This window comes from Cydia strobilella, chromosome 8 (genome assembly GCF_947568885.1).
Source record: "Cydia strobilella chromosome 8, ilCydStro3.1, whole genome shotgun sequence".
Classification (NCBI taxonomy): Eukaryota; Metazoa; Arthropoda; class Insecta; order Lepidoptera; family Tortricidae; genus Cydia; species Cydia strobilella.
Window position 1 is genome coordinate 5,647,676 of NC_086048.1, and position 14,745 is coordinate 5,662,420.

Consider the following 14,745-nt stretch of genomic DNA (forward strand, 5'->3'; position numbering starts at 1 on the left):
ATTGTGAAATTTAGGCTTAAGACTTTGGTTAAACAGTGTGATGTACATTTCGCAAAAGTCAGCGATCATATACTTAAAATAGTCTATTTGCTCAGATACAAAACGGGGTGACATAATAAAATCTAAAACAGTCATTAATTGAATATACAGTTGCCAATATTTATTATGTCTTGGAATGAAATCACCAAACATTACACCAAAATACTTGCAAAATGTGCTCATTTCGGCAGCATTTAAACGTATATTGCCTTTTCGTAAATTGGACATGGCCAGCGTGACGGGCTTATCTTTTTTATCGGGACCGTATTGAAATGAGGAAATTTTGTTATTAACAATATCAATTGTAAGATATTTCATTTTGTCTACAAAAACCACAAGTAAAGAGCACATGACGTATTTGGCACAGCCTTCGTGCATGTCATGCATTACATCAAAACCCATTTGCGAAAATAAATTAAAATTTTCTATGTCGAGCCATATACATTTTTCTTTGACGCCTGTCAGAGATGAATTATTCGTTTTTAAATCATCCTGGTAATTTGACTCGGTCCTTAAGAGAGATTCATCTTCATAAACCTGATTAGCCATGACTTTTTTCTCTACTTTGCATGTTCTGCAAGGAAAATTGCTTGAAAAACTCTCAACAAATCCTAAAACACTATGCAAGCCTAAATTATCTCCTAAAATTAATGACAACTCAAAGTAAATTGTGCCCTTGAAATCTGGCAAATCAAAAACTATTCCATGCTTAAATAAATCATTAAACTGGTCAATCAGGGGCTGAAATATTATACGATTCCCAAATTCCACTCTGTCAGTGGAATGATAGAGTAAGACTAAAAATATGTTACCTAACAGAGAGGCACAATAGTACGGCAGGCAAGGAAGAGAAATGTATGCGGCTCCTAGTTTGTGCACACCACTATGACTACCCAAAGGGTTCAAAGTCTCGAAATCGTCAATTTGCAAAAATATGGGCATGACTATCTTATCTCCATGATTTTTCTGTCTCCAAAATGAACCATGCATATAATGCTCTATACTGTTTGACGTGTCATGAGCCATCAGTTTTTTCATAGCATCGATGGTCTCATGAAGTATGTTAGGCAACGAAAAAAATTTGTGCAACACATCTCTAATAGGTATTTTATGGGCTATGCACTCTACTGCTTGGTAATAAGTTTTACCTTTTTTTTTTACGTAATCAAATCGTCGCCCTACAGTATAAGGCTCAGGATTAACTAAAGTACCCTTACTTTCAAAGAACTGATGTCGTTTATAAGTTGAACTAAACATCTCTAGATCGGTTGTCAGTTTTGCTACGGCAGAGCTAGAAGTTACTGGTAACAGAGGTCTGATTGACATAGTGAACATGTTGTGAATACCGCTATAAACTGTATCTAGCACATTGTTCGGCAAATGGGGATTACTATACAGGGATGAGAAAAGTTGACCTAAACTGTCGCTTAGCGGCGGTGTGTTGTGTTTGCTATCACTCTGTATAGTACTATTATTTTCTTTAATTTGAAACTCGGTTGCGCTACACACATTATGTAATGGATCATTATTCACGGGAGAGGTCTCTTGTCCAATAGCAAAATCCTGTACACTTGAAGCCTGTTGTAACATAGAAGAATCTGAATGTTCTTTCAAATAATGACGCCTAAATGAATTGTAGAGTTGATAAGTTCTCCCACAATCCATGTTTGGACAAATATAACATTTACCTGGATGATAAAATGTAAAATGGGTTTTAAATTGCTTCATTTGGACAAAAGACCTTTTACATATTGCACACAGCACCATCGTGCCTGTTAGAAACAGAAGCAAGCAAATCTAGCATAGGAGTGCCTTCAGTGTCAAACTTGCTCTTCATTACATATATACTTCTTTGGATAAACATCCAGACTGGGGCACAATCTTTTGAATATGGTAAGTCTAATGCCCATAGAATCTTAAAAGTATTTGAAACAGCTTTACAAATGCTGGGAAACGTGTACCTGATGTCTTCAGAGATTATTAAATCATACTGCGTAACATCCTGCCAGCAAGCCCCAACAGCAACCAAATATGGAAGAACAGGCAATTTTTTTTCCTGCAATGTGGCCTTCCGTTCACTGAAGTGGCTTTGAAGGTCCGATGTAGATGGCACCAAGCTTAAAAACGCGTTGCTTACTTCTAATCTAGACGGGTTCCAGGGTTTTCTGACTCCTTTCACGGGAACAGTGTGCATTTGTTTCAGCAACAGGGGAACTGCCAGAAAAGTCGCAACATTCGCTTGTTCCTCCCCCGCTGCAAAAATAATTAATACTTAGTATGGTTAACGGTTACTTAAGGTAAAGTTTCTATTGAGTAAAATTCGTCATCTCCTCTATCTATAGTACCTACTTCACTTCCAGCCGGGCTAGCACATGATTGGCGCGAGAGTATCTCGCCGCGACATAGACTACCCGTCGCCTTTAAATTCATACAGTTAGTAAAAGACGGGTAGTCTATCTCGCGGCGAGATACTGTCGCGTCAATCATGTGCTCGGCCTACAGGTGTCGTTAAAAAAATCTACCCTGTATATAATATGTTATTTTCATCACACTTGCTCGAAAAAGATCTAATATCATGCAGGTGTACTAAAGGACAAAGGCCTATATTGTTCCCGCAGGAGTTATGGATTGTGAAAAAAAGGTGTAACTCTCTAGGGAGTTACAGCTTTTTTTTTATTATGTCATAACTACTACTATTACTACTTAATATGAACCAAGTAGGTATACATGAGTTTTACTTTTAAAATACTGACGTTTATAATTAGATATTTCGGTTAATTAATTTAATAGCTGTTCAAAATAATATTCTTACTCAATTTTCAATCGTGGCTGAATGCCGGATGGGTATGTGCCTTAGATGCCTAACTTGGCAAAAAATCACAATATGGCGGACGAATGTTTGAAATGTCACCGTATTTAAGAATTTTTTCGCATAAAATTTAGTTTTTTCTTCGCAAGTGTGATTCTGTGTTACTCCGGGAGTAAGAATATTAACAAACTCGAGCCCCTTGCAAGAACTTGAACGTTATGCTTAGGTACTTACTTCTATATAATCTATATGGCTGAACAAATAAAACGTATGTACCAGGGTGGTTCACGTGTGTATGGGAAAAATTCAAGCTCTACCCCCTTATTTTGTTGATCAATCACAACTTTATCTCAACTACAATTTTTATTCCCATAATTTGAAAATGTGATTTATAAGTTATTAAGTAAAAAAACATTTTTATTTCAAATTTTTATGAATTTTTAGGTGAATTTAAAAAAATCTACCTTTTGAAAAATTACAAAAAATAGAAATGAAATTGTTTTTTTTTTTTACTTCAAAACTTATAAATCAAATATTCAAATGGTGTGTAAACAGATACATAAATAAAAATCTAAATAATAAATACGCATCCTCTTGTAGTTAAAGTTACAAAATTGGGAATATTTTTTCAGCAAAATGAGTGTAACAAAATAAAACAAAAGGTTTTTTAGAGCCACCCTAGTATGTACAGTGTATGCAATTTCGAAGCTCACTGTACATACTGTATTTACATATAGAGGCAATAAAGACACTATTTGACAAAAAAACGATAATATAACTTACAAGTTGCAAGATCCAAAACAGTTTGAATAGAAGTGTCAGGTCGTGTTAGCTGTTGAGCCTTCTCATCTAGTAATGATAGCAGGCGACCTTTCACTACCGGGAAATTTTCTTCGAACTTTCCTTCTATTTCAGGGTATATTTTGTCAAAGTCACTGGCCAGCTGAAAATAAACAGAAATCAAACATTTGTTATTCAATTAGAGCTTAAAAGCTCTTTCACAAAATCAAAAATGTTGCTAGTCATCAATCATCATTCATAATCATACAACGAGAAATGTTGCTAGTGTATATATGAGTATTTAAAATGAAAATCAATAACCCGACTGCATAATAATAATATAATCTACTAGCCCGCGACTCCACCCGCCACAGATAGACACACTTTCGCATTTATAATATTAGTATGGATTTACTCGCAAAACTGAGACAAATGTAATGACACCTCATATGTTAAACTCCGCTAAATGGTTTAGGCAGTAGAGCGTGCCAAATAATTAAAGATACATACATACATACGCTTGAAAAACTTAACCTCCTTTCTGCAGTTGGGTATAAAAATAACTTAACACAAATTGATGACTTCTGCCTGGTGATGTCATGAAGTCTGGCATGAAGACACTTGATTGATTAGTATTATCATTGACTCACCAATTCATAGCCCCAAGGACATTGCAGTGCTGGGAAGATGCTCAAATAACTAACATGGTCGCCTTCTTGCAGTGCAGCCATGCGTTCATGTAGACAACTGTTCCATTTTGTTTCTACCAATTCTCTCGGTGAAGAAGAGTGCTTCAACCACTGCACGGTATCTTTTTCAGAGTCTTGATTGGTACTTATTGTTTGAAAGGTGTCAGGAAAAGGTCTAACCCGTGCATTAGAAGATTTGACAGCAGATTTTTTTCTCTTGTTTTGGTCTCCGCTGCTGTCGCTGCTCTTGTCGCTATTACTGCTGTTACGACTTCTGCTGCGGCTGCGGATTTCTGCATTTAATTTTCTGCGTACTGTTATTAATCGGTTCACTATCAGGCCACTGGCCTGGATAGCTTTTCCATCAACAAGACGAAAAGGATTATAATATACCCCCTTTGTTTCACCTGGGAAAAGCTTTATAATTTCTGATGTCCACGTATCCCAGGTTTCTTTTCGTATTGGGTCAGTGTTTTCTTTCAATTTCCGCACCTCAGCCTCAACAATAAGGGCCGTCAGTATCTTTCGGTCACTAGACGATAATACCTTTTTATTGATTAGAGGTTTCCCAATACTGGATGTCTCTAAAATTTGTTTAAGATTTCCGCCAGTTATAGCCCCTATGAGTTTGCTTGCATCTATAAACTGTAAATCGTCACAATTGATGTCCCATTCCTGAAAATCAAGTAAGCACTAAGTTACTAAAGAACTAGAAGTCACGTCATGTGGGTATTTACTATTTGGGCACAATCATAATATTTACATAAAATAAATACATAAAATAAATATTTGGAGACAATCTTATTCAGAAAATCAACCTAGTCCCAAACTAAACGTTATTTATTTATTTTAGACTTAAAAACAAAACATTCATATTGACTACATATGATAGAAATAGCTTACACTTTTAATCTTTTGGATAGTAAAAAACCGGCCAATTGCGAGTCGGACTCGAGCACCGAGGGTTCCGTACTTTATAGTATTTGTTGTTATAGCGGCAACAGAAATACATCATCTGTGAAAATGACAACTGTCTGGCTATCACGGTTCATGAGATACAGCCTAGTGACAGACAGACAGACGGACAGCGGAGTCTTAGTAATAGGGTCCCGTTTTTACCCTTTGGGTACGGAACCCTAAAAATATATGATTATAATTAAATGTATTATAAATTAGTCGGAGTAATTCGTATTAAAATAAGTTGAAATAATTTGACCCAAAATAATAATGTACCTTAATATAATTATTCTGTGAAATGTATTTATTTCCTGGCCTACTTGTAATATGGGTACTAGTGACGATATAAATACTTATATAGTTTAATACATAGAAAACACCTAAGACTCAGGAACAAATACTCGTGTTTATCACACAAATATTTGCCCTGACCGGGGATTGAACAGACAGTTGACTCCCTCTGCATAACAAAAACATGATCCACCTTAAATACAGAGTAAAGATAAATATTATTATAATTACCAATAATTCAGTTGATGTTGTAACAACAGAGGATGTACTAGATTTTTGGCTACTTGATGGAATCACAAAGGAGTCTTGCTTTTTAATTGGAGCTATAACTTGCTGTACATCTACATCCCTCGGATCTTTTGTAACTCCTCTCTATAAAATAAAATTAGGAGTGATTAATTTAACCATAATGCCCATTCACATTATTTTATTTATTTTTATTTATTTATCAAATGGCACTATTTAATTGTTAATGCTTAGTTTATTGATGAAAATACAAAAGTCGCTGTATCTCCATCATCAGACTTAACCTTGATAAAAAATTCTTTATAAATCTTACTGGCTTAGTAAACATAACGAAGAGGACAAATCGTCAAAGTGAACTATGCATCGTTAAAGAGTTTCGTTTTGATCATCATCAGCAGTTCCACTTCATTAAATGTCAGTTTTTCTGAACGTGAATACTAGATTCATTAATGAAAATACAAAAATCGCTATATGTATGCCTATAAGATTCAAGAATTTTTCCCTGGATTCCTCATGGATCCCATCATCAAAACTGGGTTTTGACAAAAACGGGACCAACTTGGGACTATACACATTCAAACAAAAAAAACAATTTTCCAAATCGGTTCACCAATGACGGAGTTATGACGTAACATACATACAAAAAAAAAAACGGTCGAATTGATAACCTCCTCCTTTTTTGAAGTCGGTTAAAAATTGATTCAAAGTAATGAAAACATCTAAATTTTGAATCAAGTAGGTATACGAAAAAATGAAACTGCTCACGCGTTCTCTCTCACGGTCTAACGCCATACGCAGTTTCCCTTTTTGAACTGCTGCCGGGACCAATAACGACAACTCATGGTCGTTTGCGTTCAATAAAAAATCGAGATCCGCGCCCTGATCTATAAGCATAGAGATAAATAATAAGTACTGCATATTGCATAAATTTAACCCACTACACTGCACTGTCATGGCGGTAACAATGCCGGCAATATTTTTGCAGATATATTTGTCCATGGGGCTTCAAAGTGCCATAATTTCATTGCAACGTGTATTTTCCATGATTTCAAGAAAAATAAGAAGTAAATGGCCATTTCGATGGAGCTATAATGTCTACAACAATACATTGCTTTATTTGGGCAGTCGTGTAAAAAAAAATGGTCCAACATTGCAATTCAAAAATAACCTAAAAATAATTGTTTTAAATTCGATTTAAGAAATCTTCGACTTCGAATAGTTTATTAGGATGAAACAAATATCGATTAGCAACGACAGTCACATTACATTAACTACAATAGTAACTAGTTAGAACTATGTAAATACAAATTATAACTTACCGTTTAGCGATCCAAAAAGGTGTATCAAATCACAGTTGAACAGAAACACACTTAAGTCGTCCATCCTTTATATTTACTATTTACCTATAACTGTCTTAACTTTAAAGAAACTATTTCCTTATATTTTTAACAACGTGAACGGTTCGTTGTTTGAAAAGACAATAATAATCACTAAATAAATACGTTCCGTTGTTAGCGATTTGTCACGCATCCTAACCGTACGAATGTTGCCAGCGAAATGAACGATTCTTTTGTCAATTTTGCAAAGGACTAGTCAACATCACTATTTTAACAAAGTTAACATTGTGTTTCTAGCAATGCTTATATTATTTCGCAATGTAAAAGTTGTGAAATTATTAACTTGAGAAATTTTTCCCTTGTAAATTCCGCAATTCTAACATTGCGACTTGAGCAATCAAATACCTTTCTTAGAATTCCGTTTTTAGGGTAAAGGCATTAGTAAGTAGGTACTAAGTACAAATAATAATAATTAAGTACGTTGTTCCTTATAAAAAACTGCAAACCTGGAGAGTGGAGTCATAGCACGGTACGCTTATCACCATGCCTGTCACGTTCTAACAAGTATGTGAGTGCGAAAGTGACGGACTTAGTGATAGGGGAAACCATGCTGTGCGGGCAGCACGTAGTACGTACAGAAGGTTATAATTTATTATGTGTGAGCATTTGACAGATTCAAAGAGCAGTTAGATTAAAAACTATTTTAGGTAATAATTGCTTATCTAGAGAGATCGGTGCGGGCGGGTTGTGAGCGCGGCGCTGGCGGGCCGCGAGCATGACGTTGTCACTGACGCTGTCGCTAAATCTAGAGCCCGCGCAGCATGGTTTCCCCTATCACTAAGTCCGTCACTTTCGCACTCACATACTTGTTAGAACGTGACAGGCATGGTGATAAGCGTACCGTGCTACGACTCAGACAAAATTAATACAGCCGCCTTGAATAGCCGCCGAATAGTAAATCATATTTTTACTTCTAGCGCCTAAACTATTGAGTGGATTTCAATCAAATAGACATCAGTAGATCCATAATTAGTACACGAGTGCTATGCAATACAAATTTACTAAAATAAGTGGAGGAAAAATGTGTAAAACTTAAAAATGTGACTACAAAAACAGATTTTAGGTCTTAAATGGGGTTTAAATAATAGTGACAGTAATGAAATTTGACACCTACAATTTCAGGGATCCCTGTTTGCGTGTCATAAAATTGGAGCTTCGGGTCCACGGGGATCAAACGCCATCTTGAAAAGTATAAGTCTTTTTTGGTTTTTCTTTTTTTCTCGGAATATCTGGGTTTAATGTGAATACTGTGTATAGCGAAACGAAAGCTTGTTAAATTCCACATTAAAAAGTTATACAACACCATGTCCCAAAAACGAAGCCTTTTTCTAGAAATTACCAATTTTTGGAACACAAACACATTATCTACCCAACCACGAAAAAAAAAAATGTGTGGAAACTTGTAAGCTTCCCTTGTAACTTGTAAGCCCTATTTGATAGTTTGTATGGAGATCAAACCTTTTTTTGAGTACAGGACTAAGAAGTCTTTGTATGAAGGCATATTATTAGAATACAAGAAAAGTAATTTAAGCGTTTTTAAATATTCATCCCTTAAAAGAGTTAAAAAGGGGTTGAAAGTTTGAATTCATTACAAATGCTTATTGAAATTTCTCAGAAAGGCATTGTATAATATTACAAAAAAGGTTATTTCAACGTTCTTAATAATTCTACCCTTAAGGGTGTTAAAAAGGGGATGTATATAAGTTTATATGTAGTACAAGTTTTCGTTTTAGCTAGGAACATGAAACTTGGTAAAAGGGCATTATATTAAAATAGACGAAAACTGATTGCACCGTGTTTGAAAAGTTTGTATTAATAAAGTTTGCAGTGGGAGCGAACATTTTTTTTAAATAGTGGACTTGAAAATCTGAGTGTTGAGAGGGTTTATATCGCGAACAATTTTTTTCAGCTAGGGGCTTGAAACTTTGTACTTTGTGAAAGACAAATTTCATGCGCTGTATAATTATTAACAAATGATTTACCGTCCCTACTGATATCTTTTGCTGCATAATGTTCTATGCTCATTTAAAATATATAACCACCAACATACAAATCCACGCGTACGAAGTCGCGGGCAACAGCTAGTATATTTAATATGTCTTAACCGTTTCAACGCCAAGCAGCGAAGTAATTCGACGTGACTCAGACCAGACGCCAAGCAATAAACCAAATGTATGGTTTTCTAATAGGAGCAAATGTCGTGGCGTCAGTGGTACGACTTTCCGCTGACGTGATTTTCCGTCTTTGGCGGTGAAAAGGTTAAAACAAAAACCTATTATTGGATTATTTACCCTTGTAACACCTGCAAACATTGTAAATCAACTTAAAATTTGTAGTTAAGAGTTCTCTTTTGTGATTTTGACAAAGGCTCTCTCAAAGTTGCTAAAATCACAAGGTATTAATCAATGTGGTTGTGAACACTGTCAACCTCCAAACTTTAGCCGTGTAGATTCCGCAGAGTTCTATTTTGTTATTTTGACAAAAGCTCTTGAAGTTGCTAATATCACAAAGTAAAAAACAATGTGGCGGCCAACATTGCGAACCGCACAAAACTTAACTGTGAAGATTTCGCAGAGTTATTCTTTGTTATTTTGACAAAGGTCCTCAAAGTTGCTAACATTACAAGGTTTAAATCAATGTGGTTGTGAACACTGTCAACCCTCAAACTTTATCCGTGTAGATTCCGCAGAGTTCTATTTTGTTATTTTGACAAAGGCGCTTAAAATTGGTAATGTCACAAAGTAAAAAACAATGTGGCGGCCAACATTGCGAACCGCACAAAACTTAACTGTGAAAATTTCGCAGAGTTATTCTTTGTTATTTTGACAAAGGTCCTCAAAGTTGCTAACATTACAAGGTTTAAATCAATGTGGTTGTGAACACTGTCAACCCCCAAACTTTAGCCGTGTAGATTCAGCAGAGTTCTATTTTGTTATTTTGGCAAAGGCTCTTGAAGTTGCTAATGTCTCAAAGTAAAAAACAATGTCGCGGCCAACATTGCGAACCGCACAAAACTTAACTGTGAAGATTTCACAGAGTTATTCTTTGTTATTTTGACAAGGGTCCTCAAAGTTGCTAACATTACAAGGTTTAAATCAATGTGGTTGTGAACACTGTCAACCCTCAAACTTTATCCGTGTAGATTCCGCAGAGTTCTATTTTGTTATTTTGACAAAGGCGCTTAAAATTGGCAATGTCACAAAGTAAAAAACAATGTGGCGGCCAACATTGCGAATAGCACAAAACTTAACTGTGAAAATTTCGCAGAGTTATTCTTTGTTATTTTGACAAAGGTCCTCAAAGTTGCTAACATTACAAGGTTTAAATCAATGTGGTTGTGAACACTGTCAACCCCCAAACTTTAGCCGTGTAGATTCAGCAGAGTTCTATTTTGTTATTTTGGCAAAGGCTCTTGAAGTTGCTAATGTCACAAAGTAAAAAACAATGTCGCGGCCAACATTGCGAACCGCACAAAACTTAACTGTGAAGATTTCACAGAGTTATTCTTTGTTATTTTGACAAGGGTCCTCAAAGTTGCTAACATTACAAGGTTTAAATCAATGTGGTTGTGAACACTGTCAACCCCCAAACTTTAGCCGTGTAGATTCCGCAGAGTTCTATTTTGTTATATTGACAAAGGCTCTTGAAATTGGTAATGTCACAAAGTAAAAAACAATGTGGCGGCCAACATTGCGAACCTCACAAAACTTTACTGTGAAGATTTCGCAGAGTTATTCTTTGTTATTTTGACAAAGGTCCTCAAATTTGCTAACATCACAAGGTATAAATCAATGTGGTTGTGAACACTGTCAACCCCCAAACTTTAGCCGTGTAGATTCCGCAGAGTTCTGTTTTGTTATTTTGACAAAGGCTCTTGAAGCTGCTATTGTCACAAAGTAAAAAACAATGTGTCGGCGAACATTGCGAACCGCACAAACTTTAACTGTGAAGATTTCGCAGAGTTATCTTTTGTTATTTTGACAAAGGTCCTCAAAGTTGCTAAAACCACAACTCACAAATCACACGTTGTGCAATGAGCAAAGCCAAACTATGTTAAATTCGCATTTTTAACTATGCTATTATGACAAGGCATCGAAAAATTGATAGTTTAACAACATTTTTATTGTTAGTTTCGCAATAATTGCGTTTCGCAAAAAAAAAGTTGCTGCGCTAGCAAAGGCTAGGTTGTCAATGTCCCAAAGTAGTTTTGTGTTTTTATCAATAATTCGTTCGCAACGTAAAACTGCAGCCTTGTCTCCGGATTTTTCTCTGAGTGTGGTCTAAGCGCGATTTGCATAGATATCATATCCCAATATATATAGTTTATGTTTATAAAGTGTATGGAATCCGAATGCATATTTTTGAGAAACTTCCATACATGTACCTACCATATTATTGAATTATGTACCACTTTAACTTAATTGTGTCCCAAGGTAGGTACATAACCCAGTAAAATTACTAAGTACGCATTTATTTTGAGGATACATTTTATGCTACTGCAAGTAAGATAATGGCCCATTTTAGCTTACATCTTACATCTTTTTAAAATTTGGTTCCCTGTGAGATATGTCGGTCATTAAATGTGCAACCAGTACAAATTAAACACCGACATTAAATTATTAGATTTATTTCCATGCCGTTTCCCTGAACTCGTACGCATGTGCGTGTTTTAACGCCGCGCCGAGCACTCGATCTGTAAATACCCTCTAAACCCCGTTCATACAAGCACAGTTTACATTACACATAAGCAGTTACACAACTTTTCTCTAGAAAGGTTAAAGACAACGAAAGTTAGCAAAGCTAGATCTGTGGACAAAGTCACCCGGGGTACTCATACCGCGGGGTATTGCCGGGCATACCTAGATGCCTTTTTAATTACCTATTACCTATCTATATACCACTAGTTGAGTTATTGCCGATACGCTGGCCCAATGCAGTAAAAAGTTAAAGGTCTGCTACCGAAGAAAACTCGTTGGTATGGAGGATTAACATTTACAACTTCCGGTTGGAAATTCGAACCAGAAGGCCGATTCGAACGTAATGTTTACATTTTGACATCAAATCCCATCAAATAAAAAAAACCAAATGAATGATGTAGTTTGCGTGCATTTCGATACCAAAATGTAAATTTGAGTAGGCCTCCAAGTGGTTCACTGGAAGAAATAGTAAAATATTTAATTATGATCATCACACACTCTTATAACATTCTACTGAACTGAATAATAGTCGTATGAATTTTAGACGCTCGGTGCACAAAAAGTAGTTGAGCTACTGCTTTGAAATATAAATGCTCTGCGCGCCCATGTTTTATTTAGTTCACATGAGCTCATAACATGAATACAGTCTATTTAGTTAGCAGTAGTTAGTCATACCCTTCATCATTTTGGTTAGATGCTTTATAGTTCATTTATACACTAAGGCTACACACCACATAGGTATTGGACAACTATTAATGTAGGTGCAGATGTAGTGCTTGTGCATAATAGTTTTCCATCGTATTTTCTCGGAAACGTTCGTCTTTGCAAGTATTTCTCATGCTACTTCAGTCAACCTCAGTACTTTTTGTACCGAGACTGACTGAAATAGAGACACGTTCGTACGTTTCCGTGAGAATAATATGGAATAGTTATTTGTTATACAAGGGTGCAAAGTTGTATTTTACCCGCGAGTGTTTCAACACACGAGAAGTAAAATACATTTGCGCCCGTGTGTAACACAAAACTTTTCACCTCACTATAGCGAGGAAAGTGTAACATCCACAGGCGTTAGATCATCTTTCATCTGAATAACTCATTTCTTTACGATATTATAACAGAAAACTCTGGAAGTTGTGTATTTTTACGCGAGTCGGTGAGAAAAGGTTTTAAGTAAAAAAAAATTTTGACAATGTTGACATTTCTGATGTATGAAATGTCAATTACGATGCGTTTTGAAATTGCATCGACTCAACTTGTGCGTGCAGAATTATATTTAACATCATTATAAAAAAACAAACGTTTCTTATGGAATTTTAAGGTTTATGACTTAAAATCATTAAATAAAGCTAAATTTGGTATTTTTTATTAGATTCTCAAACCATTTCTTTAATGATAATTAATATCGAACTAACCATTATCATGAGCGTTTTTTTTTTTTTAAATATCACAATTATTTACGCAAATTAACAAAACATATACAAGATATATACAGTGGTACTACGTAAACGAAATTAATAACTAGCTTAAATCTAAAATAGGCCCTTGAGGCATTGTATTATTGAGCGTTTTACGTTTTGTTATCTGTCAAGCTACTTAAACACGCTCCATCCAAGGTCAAATTACTTTCCCCACTAGTGGATAAAACGCGTTTTTCCCCGCTTGTATTGAAGGATAAACGACAACTTTCCGAGCTAGTGAGGGGAAAAATAATTATGCACTAAATTTGTACCATTAATCTCCTATTAAAAGCCCTAAACTTTGCTGGCACCGAAATGTTGGGGTGATAGTCAGGAAAGGAAGTTGCGGAAAATGTAGTTAAAAGGGTGAATCGACTTTTCCTTGTCACGCGTTGCCCTGGCTACGTTCCTTTGGGTCAATCTTAAAACCCGGGCTTTATGTTATATAAATTAAGAAAACATGCATTTTTGTGGTGGGTATTAAACCCTTTTCATAATGGACCATCTACTAAGCGTATTAGTAGAACTTGGTACAACTTTCTACTATTAACAAACTGTGTTAATATTGTCCCCTGGCTTACAAACAACAACAAGAAGTAGATGATCGACCAAAAATATCTGTTGACGGACGGCTGTTAATTTTTATAGCCCACGAATAGACACGTAACGCTTAGAAAAATGACGTCAGAATCACACAGACGGTTCGGTTGCTAAATAGGTTAACGGTTTCTAAAGGAAATACACGCAGACATGTCTGAAGGTTAAGCAGATATCGTTCTAGGAGAGGGCAAAGAAACGGAAGGTGAAGTTTTTAAGGCGGCATGTCGAATTGCATAATGTTGATGGCCTGAAATAATTCCTAGGCTGATAATCTAAAACCGATTTTTTTAACAAAGAAAATGATTGGTACCAACTAGGCATCATTCGAACACAACAAGAATGAGAGTTAGGGCAAGAAAAGTGTTATTTATACGTCATAATTTCATAGAAGTTTAAAAGAACACTTTGCACTGCGTATGCTATCAAAATCGTTGCAGACTTATCTTGGTCTAACTCTAGTAGATGAATCAACTTTTTTGGTCTCACTCGTTGCTATACATTTGTTGTAGTTATAAATCATGTTTATAATGGGTAATCTACTAAGCATGATAAATAATTTCTTCTAACAAACAATATCACTATTGTCCCTTGGACAACGGGACAGAATAACAAATCGAAAAGATTGCACCACCCAACATCTAAGTAAAAGTGCGTTCCTACAAGTTAATTATTTCCTATACTTACCTAGTTGCCTCGGATCAGGAATTGCAAGATGCATGGAAGGATGTAGTTAACTAAGGTATGTAGATTTCTGATTGAATCGGTAATCGACATTCTTAACGC

General features: G+C 35.7%; 2 protein-coding genes across 3 annotated transcripts in view; one reads left to right on the forward strand and one right to left on the reverse strand.

Moving 5' to 3' along the window:
- Nucleotides 1–14,745, forward strand: part of LOC134743513 (tropomodulin-1) — a 268,940-nt gene that overhangs the window by 20,453 nt on the left and 233,742 nt on the right. The gene's annotated exons all lie outside the window — the stretch shown is intronic.
- LOC134743500 (uncharacterized) lies at nucleotides 1,781–9,999 on the reverse strand. 2 transcript variants are annotated; one of them, XM_063676958.1, is made up of 6 exons: nucleotides 7,131–9,879; nucleotides 6,577–6,695; nucleotides 5,797–5,937; nucleotides 4,279–4,992; nucleotides 3,632–3,791; nucleotides 1,781–2,292 (listed from the first exon to the last, which is right to left on the reverse strand). In XM_063676958.1, exons 1-6 carry the CDS (start codon nucleotides 7,192–7,194, stop codon nucleotides 1,784–1,786), a joined length of 1,707 nt encoding a protein of 568 aa, XP_063533028.1. In that variant the 5' UTR covers nucleotides 7,195–9,879; the 3' UTR covers nucleotides 1,781–1,783. The 2 variants fall into 2 exon arrangements, 1 of the variants encoding a protein (XP_063533028.1); XR_010128019.1 differs by lacking the exons at nucleotides 1,781–2,292; nucleotides 3,632–3,791; nucleotides 4,279–4,992; nucleotides 6,577–6,695 and having other exon boundaries at nucleotides 5,025–5,937; nucleotides 7,131–9,999.

Bases quoted from the DNA above. Each gene is read 5' to 3' on its own strand.
- LOC134743500 (XM_063676958.1), bottom strand. From the start codon at position 7,194: ATGGACGACTTAAGTGTGTTTCTGTTCAACTGTGATTTGATACACCTT. The intron at 5,938-6,576 runs GTGAGCAGTTTC...TTTATTTTATAG, and splicing joins TAGACCGTGAGAGAGAACGC to AGAGGAGTTACAAAAGATCC. The intron at 4,993-5,796 runs GTAATTATAATA...CTTGATTTTCAG, and splicing joins CAACATCAACTGAATTATTG to GAATGGGACATCAATTGTGA.